We start from the raw sequence: 14,976 nt of genomic DNA, 5'->3' as shown, positions 1-14,976 counted from the left end.
TGGCAGGCACTGAGTGGAGACCAGTGTAGGGATTGGAGGAGAGGGTTGGCAGGCACTGAGTGGAGACCAGTGTAGGGATTGGAGGAGAGGGTTGGTAGACTCTGAATGGAGACCAGTGTAGGGATTGGAGGAGAGGGTTGGCAGACACTGAATGGAGACCAGTGTAGGGATTGGAGGAGAGGGTTGGTAGACTCTGAATGGAGACCAGTGTAGGGATTGGAGGAGAGGGTTGGTAGACTCTGAATGGAGACCAGTGTAGGGATTGGAGGAGAGGGTTGGTAGACTCTGAATGGAGACCAGTGTAGGGATTGGAGGAGAGGGTTGGTAGACTCTGAATGGAGACCAGTGTAGGGATTGGAGGAGAGGGTTGGCAGACACTGAATGGAGACCAGTGTAGGGAATGGAGGAGAGGGTTGGCAGGCACTGAGTGGAGACCAGTGTAGGGATTGGAGGAGAGGGTTGGCAGACATTGAATGGAGACCAGTGTAGGGATTGGAGGAGAGGGTTGGCAGACATTGAATGGAGACCAGTGTAGGGATTGGAGGAGAGGGTTGGCAGGCACTGAGTGGAGACCAGTGTAGGGATTGGAGGAGAGGGTTGGTAGACTCTGAATGGAGACCAGTGTAGGGATTGGAGGAGAGGGTTGGCAGACACTGAATGGAGACCAGTGTAGGGATTGGAGGAGAGGGTTGGCAGGCACTGAGTGGAGACCAGTGTAGGGATTGGAGGAGAGGGTTGGTAGACTCTGAATGGAGACCAGTGTAGGGATTGGAGGAGAGGGTTGGCAGACACTGAATGGAGACCAGTGTAGGGATTGGAGGAGAGGGTTGGCAGACACTGAATGGAGACCAGTGTAGGGATTGGAGGAGAGGGTTGGCAGACACTGAATGGAGACCAGTGTAGGGATTGGAGGAGAGGGTTGGCAGACACTGAATGGAGACCAGTGTAGGGATTGGAGGAGAGGGTTGGCGGACACTGAATGGAGACCAGTGTAGGGATTGGAGGAGAGGGTTGGCGGACACTGAATGGAGACCAGTGTAGGGATTAGAGGAGAGGGTTGGCAGACACTGAATGGAGGTCAGTGTAGGGATTGGAGGAGAGGGTTGGCAGACACTGAATGGAGACCAGTGTAGGGATTGAAGTAGAGGGTTGGCGGACACTGAATGGAGACCAGTGTAGGGATTGGAGGAGAGGGTTGGTGGACACTGAATGGAGACCAGTGTAGGGATTGGAGGAGAGGGTTGGCAGACACTGAATGGAGACCAGTGTAGGGATTGGAGGAGAGGGTTGGCGGACACTGAATGGAGACCAGTGTAGGGATTGGAGGAGAGGGTTGGCGGACACTGAATGGAGACCAGTGTAGGGATTGGAGGAGAGGGTTGGCAGACACTGAATGGAGACCAGTGTAGGGATTGGAGGAGAGGGTTGGCAGACACTGAGCGGTTGGTAAGGTGGATAAGTCTGGCAGCAGCATTCATGATAGACTGAAGAGGGGAGGAGCCTATGGAGTGGCAGGCCAATGAGAAGGGAGTTGCAATAGTCAAGGCGAGAGATAACGAGGGAGTGAATGAGGAGTTTGGTGGTTTCATTCGTTAAAAAGGGCCGAATTTTAGAGATGTTACAGAGGTGAATTCTACAAACTTTTGACAACGATTGGACATGGGGTGAAATGACAAGTCAGAGTCTAGGATTACACCGAGTACCCTGACGTGAGGGGAGGGACTGATCGTTACATTGTTGATTTTGATGGAAAAGTCATGGAGGGGGGTACGGGCGGGGGAGGGGGGTACGGGCGGGGGGGGGGGAATATTAATAGCTCAGTTTTAGAGAGATTTAAGTTGAAGGAAGTGGTGCGACATCCATGCTGATATGTCAGTTAGTAAGTTAGTAATGCGAGAGGAGACTGAAGGAGTGAGGTGAGGAGTAGACAGATAGATTTGGATGTCATCAGCGTATAAGTGGTATTGGAAGTCATGGGCAGTTATTAAGTGACCAAGGGAGGAGGTGTAGATAGAGAAGAGAGGGGGTCCATATGTGTAAAATATACCCCCCCAATCTATGGCTATCCCTGGGGGGAGGGGATTAATACCCCATAATACTCTGTATGACCCCCCATCCCATGTATGACTGTCCCTGGGGGGAGGGGATTAATACCCCATAAAACTCTGTATGACCACCCATACCATGTATGACTGTCCCTGGGGGGAGGGGATTAATACCCCATAAAACTCTGTATGACCACCCATCCCATGTATGACTGTCCCTGGGGGGAGGGGATTAATACCCCATAATACTCTGTAATATCAGGTATCTATTACGTACTCCCTTGGAACCATCTACTGAGCCACTATCAGAATTTTCTGTAAACCTACATCCACCCCCGAGGAAGGAGGCTAAGTAACTCCGAAACGCGTCGGGTGCAAGAATATTGGTATCAACATTATATCTGTGTATAAGTACATGATTCGCATTCATTCCAATTTTTGTTATATTTATGCTTGATGTTTTTATTATGTTTCCAAATCAATAAATTGTCTATATTATACATACTTTTTCTACGCTCTTCTACATGTGCCTTTAAAGTCCACCACTAGGGGAATTTCCTTTTTTGTCAGAGTTTACTGCTGTAGTCTGATTGGAGTGCAGTCCAGAAATCACAATTAAAAAGGGAACCTCTCAAGATATTGGCTTACTTGTTTAAAAGCCAATGATTAACCTGCTTTATATTTTGTATTTCCTGGCCTCCCCCACCCACCCCACAATTTAGACCAGGGGTCTCAAACTGGCGGCCCTCCAGCTGTTGTGAAACTACAAGTCCCATCATGCCTCTGCCTGTGGGAGTCAAGCTTGTAACTGTCAGCCTTGCAATGCCTCATGGGAATTGTAGTTTCGCAACAGCTGGAGGGCTGTCAGTTTGGGACCCCCTGATTTAGAGGTTCACGAAGTAAAAAAGTAGAGCAGAGCCTTCAAAAACAGAGGCAGTTTGCATACTTCTTGCCAGGTTCCCTTTTTAAACCGCTGTAAGGTGTGCAAAAGCCTAAAAAACCAGTACAACCAGAAACTGTACTAACATCCGGGGGTCACCATCTGCTTCCTGCACTGAGATGTCGGCTCAGAGATGACACAATTGTGTAAATCCTGGTGCCTGTGCAGTTCTTGGTTGTGTTCACAAATCAGCCCCCCTTACCTTGTGACTGTTACTGAGGGAGGAGACTGAGGAAACGCTTTGTCCTGCCTGCAGCAGACTGCTGACTCCCCCCGGTCCAGGCATAGTCACTGACTCAAGGATGGCTTTTTAATGATAAAAAAGGAGCATTTTCACCAATACCGTTGCCTGTATATTGTGGCATGGCGGGATTTATTCATGTACTCTGGGAACGTTTATTTCAGGTCCGCTTTTATTAAACCTATTTTCTCTCTCTAGTCATTGTCTGTGTCCAGAAACTTTATATCGAGACGTTTTCAAAAGACCGACAACAGCCCATAACCCGCCATTCAGTGATTTCTGCAACGACCAGGCAGATACTTTGCATTCCGATTTTATTAATCAAATATTTAATCATTTACAAATTCACAATCTGGATTTAGATACAGAACGATCGGTCTCATACATGGAGGGCGGTGCGTCAACCAGAACTTCAAACAGCACTCAGCTCCTGGCAACCAACAAGCAGCAACAGGCTGGGGGTGCTCGACTCCCACACCGAATATTCAAAAACGACAAGCTACCCACAATGGGTTTTTTTTTGTCCTAAACTGCAATAATCTTTATTAACACCAGGCAAGGTGACAAAATGCCGTTCCAATGTATTTTATCCCTCTATGACTAAACCTGCATTGTGGGTGAAATGCGTTGATATACCATCATTACCTTACTTTCTTTCCTGGTGTTAATAAAGCTTACTACTGTAAAAAAAAAAAAAGTACGTAGCCTGAACTTTGCAGAACTTCAGCCATATATAATATTGTAAAGAAAGTACCCCCCCAAGGAATAATAGGGACTTTTCAGGCAACTAATCAATGATTGATAAAGGGATTGAAATTGATTATTATAAAAAAATAGGTGCATATAGCACCAAAAAAAAAAAAGAATTTTACATATACAGTCTGCTGAGAACATGAATTTTATATGCGATTTGTCTCATTGTAAAATACCAATACAGCCGTGTTCCCTCATACGTTATACCCCTGAAGAAAGGACTCTACAGAGGTGCAGAAACGTGTTGGGAGCAGCATAGAAGGATCTGCATTTCTAGATTCATGTCACTTATATGATCTTGTTTATGCTGAATATGTAAAATTCTATTTTTGGTCCTATATGCACTTTTTTTTTTTTTTTATAATAATAAATTTCAATCGTTCATTAGTTGCCTGAAAAGTCCCTAGTATTCCTTGGGGTGTACTTTCTTTATAATATTGTTCAAATTGAGCTGTTGGCAACATATGGGTCTACTCAGGTGGTTTCCTATAAAATCAGCCATATATAAAGAGCCGCACTTGGTCCAGTTTTGGGTCTGTCCTACAGTCACCCAGCACAGGCAAAATCAGGCTGTTAGGGGGAGTGTCTGTATAAGTCAATCAGCTAAGCTCTGCTGCTTTGAATAGGGGCTGATATCCAACATGTTTCAGGCACTAGGAGCAGGAGAGCAGCTCATTTTATCATACCATTAGAATAAAAGTGACAGGAGGAGCGCTGTCGTTGAGGGGTATGTAGATACAGCAGCCATCTTTGGTGTTTCTATGGAGGGGGGGGCACTAAAAAGGGAAGAACCTGCATCCTTTTCTGCTGAAGTAGTGCACAGCTCACGGGAAGGGGGGCATTGACCTTCTCCTGACACTGGCATCACCCCCCCCCCCCCTCTCTTTCAGTGTGAATCACATGGCTAAAAACAGTTATTGTTTTGTCTGGAGTTCTGCTTTAATCAGAGGCACAGCCGGAATTAAGTAAATAATCACTGAGACAGTCAGAGATTTCCTTCTAGCGGAAGTAGTTGGGGCAGTCGTGGGCGACCAGGTTCCAGGCGTTGTTGAACGCAGCGACCACCGGGGACAGGAGAGGCCCTCCCTCCGCTCCGGCCAAGTTGTTCACCAGCTGCTCCGTGCTGGACATCCCCAAGATCACCGCGTCACCCCGACTTCCCTGAGGGGACAAGAGACTCGTGTCAAAATACATTCAAAGCTTTTGGTCTGAAAGAAATCCTGCAATGCCTGTGTGAGAAGCCTCAGATGCAAGCCGCCATGCTCTCACATGGGATGGCAGTACCCCCAGAGGATCCAAGAGCCCATCACTCAAGCGACATTCTTTAGCAGCCGGGCTTCCTGCAGAGGTAGCTAGGGGTTCCTTGTGCTGCAGCCTGCTGACCTCCAGTCTGATGGTGCCCCCATCCAACACCACTTGGCAGAGCCAGTGGAATAACTAAGGGGGCATCTTCCCAAAGACCACCAATGGATTAATCTTAGCAAGAGTTCCCTGAGACCTGAACATTTCTCCAGGGGTTCCTTGGCAGTAAAAAGCCTGATCTATAGTATCCTCCTTCATTCCTCCCACAGCAGCGATATAAAATGTTGTGTGAGGAGCTGGGCCAGCACAGACAGTAATAGGATATTCCGAGTAGTGAAGAGGGCCAAGGCACACAGCAAGTGCATGAAAAATGCCTGCAAGTGTTGAGGACAGGGTCTCTTTAATGAACTAACCTGCAGCTTGGAGTGGTGGTACATCCAACGTAGTGCGGCTGCGGTCAGACTGGGTCTGACATCGGCGCTGTACATCTCCTCCAGAGATCGGCGTACCAAATCGATGGCTTCAAAGTGATGCTTCTTCCAATACCTGCCACAGACACACACCATTAATAATCGCTTCCGCTCCTCCATCATTCATCCCTTGGCTCCTCCCGCCCCTCCATCAATCACCCCTCTGCTCCTCCCACCCCCTCCATCAATCACCCCTCAGCTCCTCCCACCCCATCCATCCCTCGGCTCCTCCATCAATTATCCCTCTGCTCCTCCCGCCCCCTCCATCAATCACCCCTCTGCTCCTCCCACCCCCCTCCATCAATCATCCCTCTGCTCCTCCCACCCCTCCACCAATCATCCCTCTGCTCCTCCCACCCCTCCATCAATCATCCCTCGGCTCCTCCCACCCCATTCATCATCCCTCGGCTCCTCCCACCCCATTCATCATCCCTCTGCTAGTCCCACCCCACCCATCAATCATCCATCGGCTCCTCCCACCCCACCCATCAATCATCCATCGGCTCCTCCCACCCCTACATTACTCAGCTCCTCCCACCCCTCCATCATCACTCAGCTCCTCCCACCCCTCCAATCATCCCTCTGCTCCTCCCACCCCTCCATCAATCATCCCTCTGCTCCTCCCACCCCTCCATCAATCATCCCTCTGCTCCTCCCACCCCTCCATCAATCAGTCCCACCCCACCCATCAATCATCCATCGGCTCCTCCCACCCCTACATCATCGCTCGGCTCCTCCCACCCCTCCAATCATCCCTCTGCTCCTCCCACCCCTCCATCAATCATCCCTCTGCGCTTTACACCACCAACATAACACGCGGCAATAAGCCAAGCAGCACAGTGACTCCTCTTATACCTTCATAGTTATTTATATACACAACACACATTGGAGTTAAAGCTGAAGTGTAATCTGCCCTCCCTGATCCCTCCCCCTTATCAACATGCTAATGACATTTTTTTAATAAAATCGGTTTTATGTATCTTATTTTAGACACAATGATGTCATCACTGGGTCTTTCTGTTCCTCTATGCAATGCAGGCAGATCATGGCTGGTGGGAGGGGCTTCCTGAAACCATCACAACACCCTGCCTCAGTGCTCCCCTCCAGAGTCCCCAGTCCTGATTCAAGCAGTGGGCTGCCTTACATAACTCCCATATCCAATGAAAGGTGCAAGCCAGGTCAGGCAGGAGAGGGGGATGAGAGTCACCTATTCCGGTAGACTTCTGCCCAGCTGTTCCCGAAAAATCTGGAAGCTTCCTGCGTCTTGTCCTGGTCTTCATACTGGTACTTCCCGGTTAGAAGCCCCCCTGGTGACAGAAGACAAAAACAAGAGTACATTTCATAATCTGCCTCAGTAATACCACCCAGTCCTGGGACCTTTTACCTACAATTCTGTAAGTATAATACTAGATCAATATTTCTAGTGAATGGATATAGACTGACATATATTACATGGCTATACGTATATGAACATCTCTCCCCAATGATGATGTTCAGGGGTTTCTAGTAAAAGATCCTTGTAATATTCCATCATACAAAGACATTGGAGACAATTGTGCTCTTCCAACCTTGTGGTAACAATTTGGTAAAGACCCTTTTCTGCTCCACCATGACTGAGCGGGTTGATCAGCTCCATAAGGACATGGAGTGACCAGTTTGGGCCCGCTCCATAAAGACATGGGGTGACCAGTTTTGGCCCGCTCCATAAAGACATGGGGTGACCAGTTTTGGCCCGCTCCATAAAGACATGGGGTGACCAGTTTTGGCCCGCTCCATAAAGACATGGGGTGACCAGTTTTGGCCCGCTCCATAAAGACATGGGGTGACCAGTTTTGGCCCGCTCCATAAAGACATGGGGTGACCAGTTTTGGCCCGCTCCATAAAGACATGGGGTGACCAGTTTGGGCCCGCTCCACCTGACCTCACAGAGTGGAGGATGTGATAGCCACAAAGGGGGGGAACTCCATATTAATGGCCTTGGGGGGTGAGAGGTAGCAACTCCATAATGGCTATGGTTTTGGAATGGATATCCAACAAGCTCATATAGGTGTAATGGGTGGAGGAACTCCAGTGTCCTGCACAAAGCCCTAACCTCAATCCTACTGATCACCTTTGGGATGAATTAGAACAGTGACTGCAGGCCAGGTCTTTTTTTTTTTGGTGCCCAACATGAGGTCCCCGTCTTTTCATCTAACATCAGTATTAATGGCCATAATTTTGGAATAGATGTCCAACAAACTCACACAGGTGTGATGGGTTGAGGAACTCCAGTGTCCTGCACAGAGCCCGGACCTCTACCCTACCAAAGACTTTTGGGATGAACTGGAACGTTGACTCTAGGCCCGGTCTTTTTTTTTGGAGCCCAACATTAGCCAGGTCTTTATCAGACATCAGTACTTGACCTCACAAATGGGCACAAAATCCCACAGATACCCTACAAAATCATGTTGAAAAACTTCCTAGAAGAGCGCATGATGTTGTAGCCACAAAGGGGGGAAACTCCATAATAATGGTCGTAGGGAGAAGGGGGGCAACTCCATATTAAATGGTCATAAGAGGGGGCATCAACTCCATATAAATGGCCATGGATTGAGAATGAGATGTCCAGTAAGCTCATATAGGTGTGATGGTCAGGGGTACACCATTTTTTGGATATAAAGTTTAGGCCAATATTATTCCTAAAGAATACATTTAGGGTGTTCAACTAAAGCGCTGGGTGAAGGCAGGTGAAAGTTTAACTTTGCAGACCCAAACTGCTCTTAAACTCCTTGGGGCCGAAATTCGCCCATAATATTTACACTGTAGAGTAGTCGTTGCCATGATAGACTATCAAGTGCGCACCATCTCACCTGCCAGCGGGTTGTATGCGTAGAACCGTATTCCGAGTTGGCGCAAGCATGGGAGCAGCTCCGTCTCTACTTGGCGCGTGGTGGCGTTGTACATACCCTGAGGAGGGAGCAATTGTCAGAGTTTATAGTGACATGACTCAGATGTCTACATATAGATGTCAATGAAGGGATGAGAGACCTAAGATAGCAGAAATCAACTGTGGATGGTGTAAGAAGCCCCCCACCCAGAGGTGCTGTAAATGGATGATGGACCCATGATAGCAGAAATCAACTATGGATTGTGTAAGAAGCCACCCCCCCCCCCCCCCCAATCATCTAGAACAGCCATTCTCAACCGGGGTTCCTTCAGAAGTTACCAGGGGCTCCTTAAGCTCTGATGAATTGATCTCCTGCCTGATGGTGCCCACAATGTTCCGGCAACACTGTTCATTCTGTCTACTGACTACCAGTCTAAGGAATGATGGCAAGGAGATGGCAAATTGCACCCCCCCCCCCCCCGCCAAGTGGAGTTCCTGTAGACTCCTCTTTTATATAAGGTGCCCCCAATAGAGCCCCCTTTACATGAGGTGTCCCCATGCTCCTAAGTTGTTGCACCCGCCTCCTTTTCCCCCGTTGTACTGGGAGATTGGTACTCACAGCATCTCCACCCTGCTCATCACATGACCGGTCACATTATGGGGAAAGTGGAAGGACACATTCTGCCCTCTTTCCACCCCAGCAGAGTGGCGCTGAGACTGAGGACAGTTCCCTGTCTCAGCGCCGGATCTTTTCCACCTCATGCAGGCTGGTGGGAGGAGAAAGGTGAATCCTCCCTCCAGCAGCAGCTATCTGCCACTGCTCCTTCTGACAGGAGTGATACTGCAGCCACTTCTGTCAGTAAGGGGCGGGACGAGCTCAGCAACACCCCCCGCCCCCATCAAACAGCACCCAGGGCAGGTGCCCTTTCAAATCCCCCCCCCCCCTCCTAGTATTGGCCCTGCCCTTCTCGCCATGACCACCAGTGTGGTGTGGCTAATGCACTATGAGCTGTAGTTCTTTTTAGCAGGGGGTTCCCCGAGACCTGAACATTATTTCCAGAGTTCCCCCATGACTAAAGGGATGAGGAAAGCTGATCTAGAACATCCCATCAATCATAAGTCAGAGGATCTCTGAGAAGAGAGGCCCATGTGCCATCCTTTGTTGGGTCGCCCTTCACCATGTAGACCCGGCCTCTCAACACAGTGCTTTATGGGCCCTCTTGCTCCTCCTCTGTGACCTTCAGTGGGTAGGTGGGTATGGAATGCCCGGTGTCCCTTTTTAAGTAGGTGAACAGGAACACCCTTCAGGAAAAGACCTCATAGTCCCATCATGGACCAGCAGAGCCCAGAGACGGGCGGACAGAATGGACATCCAAGGGGTACCTGGTACACGGTCGGCAGCACCCAGTTATTCTTCTTACAGATGCAGTACACCTCCATCACCTCCCAGGAAGCGTAATTGGAAAGGCCCAGCTCTTTGAACTTGCCCTGGAAGATAAAAAACAAAGTTACAATGTACAGTCTGATCACTGAGGGAGGGGAGACTGAGGAAATGACTCCTCCCCTTTCTACAAAAAAACAATGTACAGTCTGATCACTGGGGGAGGGGAGACTGAGGAAATGCTTCCTCCTGCCTGCAGCAGACTGGCGACATCATCCGAGCCTAGGCAAAGTTACAATATTGCAGTCTCTACAATATTAGAGACTTGTAAAGCTGGAAGATTAGGGCGTTGATGTGTGGAAGATAAGATGTGATTTATTATTCTGTGAACAATCTTTTGTTGTGGTTGGGCGGTTGTGGAGTACAAAGTTCAGGGAGGGAGAGTTCAGATGAAGAAATCACCGGGGACGCACGGTCTGAGCTCTGCTGACACTGTGAATGCCGGGGACAGGAGAGACGCAGAAAAGCCGCAATCTTCTGGGAGATGAAGAATAACCCGGCAGCACGGCGGCTGAGTGGTCGGCACTTCCGCCCGGCAGCACTGGGGTTGTGCGTTTGCACCCCAATCACGGCACTACCTGCCTGGAGAGCGCATGTTCTCCCTGTGCGGTTTTTCTCCGGTTACCTCGGTTTCCTCCAAAACTCCAAAGACATGGAGGAGAATGGTCTCCAGTATGTGTATATATGTGAGTTGGGGGTATTAGAGTGTAAGCTCCTTGGGGGCAGAGATTGCTGAATGTACAATATACACTCCCCAGACACTTTATTAGGTACAAATTGTTCAATTGCTCGGCAACACAAATTAATAATCAGCCAATCACAAGGCAGCAACTATTGTCTTTCTCCTCTTGTTGTGAACATTTTGTCTTTTCATTTTTTGCATGCAATTTGTTTTCTGACAGCAGAGACCCCGGAGAATAAAGTGGCGGCACTCACCATTGTTCATGTTGTAGGATAATTGTGCAGCTATTTACCAAATACATATTTTCAGAAAAAAAAAAAAAAATACACAAAAATGAAACTTTACCGCAACTTGGGAGGGGAGGGGGGAGCAGCGAGTAAATGGATACCAAACATGACAGACCCGAGGAGTGGTTACCCATGATGCCTCTCACCTCCTGGTACAGCTGCTGGCAGGCCTCCAGGGTCTCCTCCACCGGGGTCTGGTGGTCCGGGGCGTGCAGGTAGAAGAGGTGGACGCTGGGGGTCCGCAGTCTTTGGAGGGAGGTCTCCAGTTGCTGGCGCACGCTCTGCGCTCTCAGCGTCTTCCCCTCCCAGGGGTTGGCCTTTGTAGCCAATTTCACTGCCAGAGAGACGGAAGATCGACGTTAGAGTTCCTGTGTGATGGTCATATCGCTGCCCCATATTTCTGCCCCTTTGCTGCCCCAGATTTCACACTTTTCTACCAAGGAGTAAAATCCAATGGGACGGGTGATCTGTCTATCAAAGTGCCTGGATAAGGGGGAGGGGCTGTATGTGAGGGCGCGCAGCGGGGAAGACACAGCTATTGAAATGAAAGCTGTGATGTTCCCAGCGCTGTAATCAAACAGGCGGTGGCTCTCCACTCCCTTCACTGGCTGCAATGGGGACACTGGCTGGCTGCATCTGACGGGCACTGGCTGGCTGCTTTGATCTCCTGTACTATGTCTGCAGTCTCTGACCATCTCCTGTATAAAAATTATTTTTAAAAACAGTCACTTTCTGTATCTGTTTTCGGGATCAAGGAAGATTTATTTTCGGTTTAGGCACCAAAAAACCCATTCAGTGCATCCCTAGTGAAAACCTCTGACAATGTTTTATTGCTGGCTCCGCCTCCCTGTCCTGTGATAACCCCTCCCCCCATTTCACTTCAGCAGGAAGTGAGTGATATTCTCCCCAATGAGGTCATAGTGATAAAACTCCTCCCAGATCCGGACATTTCTGGATTGAGCGATCAGTGGAGTGTTGTCTGTGTGTCCCGGGGGAGGGGGAGGGGGAGGGGGGGAGAGGGGCGAATCATTTACAAAACTCGGGTAATCTTCATCCAATGAACTCAAATCTCAGTGTGAATGACGGGACAAAGTACACCGAGGGGGGAGGGGACACCCATTCCTCACACTGATTCTGGATAAACATATCCATTGTTTGATCATGTGACCCGCTCACCAGATTATTCTGAAAACACAGATGTAACAATGTTATAAGATGCGCCTCTGGGAAACTACAGCCGAGTCTATATACCATTCCTGGCTTATTCTGGATACACCAAAACGTATTGGCTCCACCCAGGCGATCACATGACTTCTTATTTTGGACACACCGGGGTCTAGGACCTCTTACTCTGGACACACCGGGGTCTAGGACCTCTTACTCTGGACACACCGGGGTCTAGGACCTCTTACTCTGGACACACCGGGGTCTAGGACCTCTTACTCTGGACACACCGGGGTCTAGGACCTCTTACTCTGGACACACCGGGGTCTAGGACCTCTTACTCTGGACACACCGGGGTCTAGGACCTCTTACTCTGGACACACCGGGGTCTAGGACCTCTTACTCTGGACACACCGGGGTCTAGGACCTCTTACTCTGGACACACCGGGGTCTAGGACCTCTTACTCTGGACACACCGGGGTCTAGGACCTCTTACTCTGGACACACCGGGGTCTAGGACCTCTTACTCTGGACACACCGGGGTCTAGGACCTCTTACTCTGGACACACCGGGGTCTAGGACCTCTTACTCTGGACACACCGGGGTCTAGGACCTCTTACTCTGGACACACCGGGGTCTAGGACCTCTTACTCTGGACACACCGGGGTCTAGGACCTCTTACTCTGGACACACCGGGGTCTAGGGCTTCTTATTCCGGACACACCGGGGTCTAGGGCTTCTTATTCCGGACACACCGGGGTCTAGGACTTCTTACTCTGGACACACCGGGGTCTAGGACCTCTTACTCTGGACACACTGGGGTCTAGGGCTTCTTATTCCGGACACACCGGGGTCTAGGACTTCTTACTCTGGACACACCGGGGTCTAGGACCTCTTACTCTGGACACACCGGGGTCTAGGGCTTCTTATTCTGGACACACCGGGGTCTAGGACCTCTTATTCCGGACACACCGGGGTCTAGGACCTCTTACTCTGGACACACCGGGGTCTAGGACTTCCTATTCTGGACACACCGGGGTCTAGGACTTCTTACTCTGGACACACCGGGGTCTAGGATTTCTTATTCCGGACACACCGGGGTCTAGGACTTCTTACTCTGGACACACCGGGGTCTAGGACCTCTTACTCTGGACACACCGGGGTCTAGGGCTTCTTATTCTGGACACACCGGGGTCTAGGACCTCTTATTCCGGACACACCGGGGTCTAGGGCTTCTTACTCTGGACACACCGGGGTCTAGGACTTCTTACTCTGGACACACCGGGGTCTAGGGCTTCTTATTCTGGACACACCGGGGTCTAGGACTTCTTACTCTGGACACACCGGGGTCTAGGACCTCTTACTCTGGACACACCGGGGTCTAGGACCTCTTACTCTGGACACACCGGGGTCTAGGACCTCTTACTCTGGACACACCGGGGTCTAGGACCTCTTACTCTGGACACACCGGGGTCTAGGACCTCTTACTCTGGACACACCGGGGTCTAGGACCTCTTACTCTGGACACACCGGGGTCTAGGACCTCTTACTCTGGACACACCGGGGTCTAGGACCTCTTACTCTGGACACACCGGGGTCTAGGACCTCTTACTCTGGACACACCGGGGTCTAGGACTTCTTACTCTGGACACACCGGGGTCTAGGACCTCTTACTCTGGACACACCGGGGTCTAGGACCTCTTACTCTGGACACACCGGGGTCTAGGACCTCTTACTCTGGACACACCGGGGTCTAGGACCTCTTACTCTGGACACACCGGGGTCTAGGACTTCTTATTCTGGACACACCGGGGTCTAGGACCTCTTACTCTGGACACACCGGGGTCTAGGACTTCTTATTCTGGACACACCGGGGTCTAGGACCTCTTACTCTGGACACACCGGGGTCTAGGACCTCTTACTCTGGACACACCGGGGTCTAGGACCTCTTACTCTGGACACACCGGGGTCTAGGACTTCTTACTCTGGACACACCGGGGTCTAGGACCTCTTACTCTGGACACACCGGGGTCTAGGACTTCTTACTCTGGACACACCGGGGTCTAGGACCTCTTACTCTGGACACACCGGGGTCTAGGACCTCTTACTCTGGACACACCGGGGTCTAGGACCTCTTACTCTGGACACACCGGGGTCTAGGACCTCTTACTCTGGACACACCGGGGTCTAGGACCTCTTACTCTGGACACACCGGGGTCTAGGACCTCTTACTCTGGACACACCGGGGTCTAGGACCTCTTACTCTGGACACACCGGGGTCTAGGACTTCTTATTCTGGACACACCGGGGTCTAGGACCTCTTACTCTGGATACACCGGGGTCTAGGACCTCTTATTCTGGATACACCAGGGTCTAGGACTTCTTATTCCGGATACACCAGTAACCCCGCCCCCTCGGCCTCTGGTTGGCCAGGCTTAGCCCCGCCCCTCTTACCTCCGGCGCTCAGGCCCAGCCCCCCCAGCACTTTCTCGGTCTCTCCATCCGCGTACATGTGAGCGGTGTCCAGCTCATCGTGCCCGCGCCTCAGGAACTCGCGCACCGCCTCCCCGCTCTGCTCCGCGTCCATCCTCCGACCGAACTCCATAGTGCCCAGCACGGTGCGCGGGAGCCCCGGAGGGGGCGGGGCGGTGGGCGGAGAACGAGACATGACGGTCCGGTACTGCTGGAGAGGAGAAGAGGACAGGAGCCGCCGGGACAGTGACAGCATGGCGGGAGCGCGCATGCGCCGGCCCGTTATATGCTAATACTAGCCCCGCCTACCTAT

At 50.6% G+C, this 14,976-nt stretch overlaps 1 protein-coding gene across 1 annotated transcript; it reads right to left on the bottom strand.

Annotated features, from left to right (window-relative positions):
• Positions 1-3,523: 3,523 nt before the first annotated feature.
• LOC141110247 (aflatoxin B1 aldehyde reductase member 4-like) lies at positions 3,524-14,976 on the bottom strand. Its single transcript, XM_073601514.1, has 7 exons — positions 14,646-14,976; positions 11,174-11,361; positions 10,001-10,105; positions 8,601-8,697; positions 6,959-7,058; positions 5,695-5,827; positions 3,524-5,140 (listed from the first exon to the last, which is right to left on the bottom strand). The coding sequence occupies exons 1-7, from the start codon at positions 14,932-14,934 to the stop codon at positions 4,979-4,981; spliced, it is 1,074 nt and encodes a 357-aa protein (XP_073457615.1). The 5' UTR covers positions 14,935-14,976; the 3' UTR covers positions 3,524-4,978.

The sequence above is a fragment of the Aquarana catesbeiana genome, linkage group LG10 (genome assembly GCF_042186555.1).
Source record: "Aquarana catesbeiana isolate 2022-GZ linkage group LG10, ASM4218655v1, whole genome shotgun sequence".
NCBI lineage: Eukaryota > Metazoa > Chordata > Amphibia > Anura > Ranidae > Aquarana > Aquarana catesbeiana.
The sequence above is the reverse complement of the archived record's forward strand: the minus strand, read 5'-3'. Positions and strand labels throughout refer to the sequence as shown.

Coding starts and splice junctions, on each gene's coding strand:
- LOC141110247 (XM_073601514.1), bottom strand. CDS start 14,934: ATGCGCGCTCCCGCCATGCTGTCACTGTCCCGGCGGCTCCTGTCCTCT. Junction 5,828..6,958: donor GCAGAAGTCTACCGGAATAG/GTGACTCTCATC, acceptor TGTCTGTGGCAG/GTATTGGAAGAAGCATCACT. Junction 5,141..5,694: donor ACCACCACTCCAAGCTGCAG/GTTAGTTCATTA, acceptor TTGTCCCCTCAG/GGAAGTCGGGGTGACGCGGT.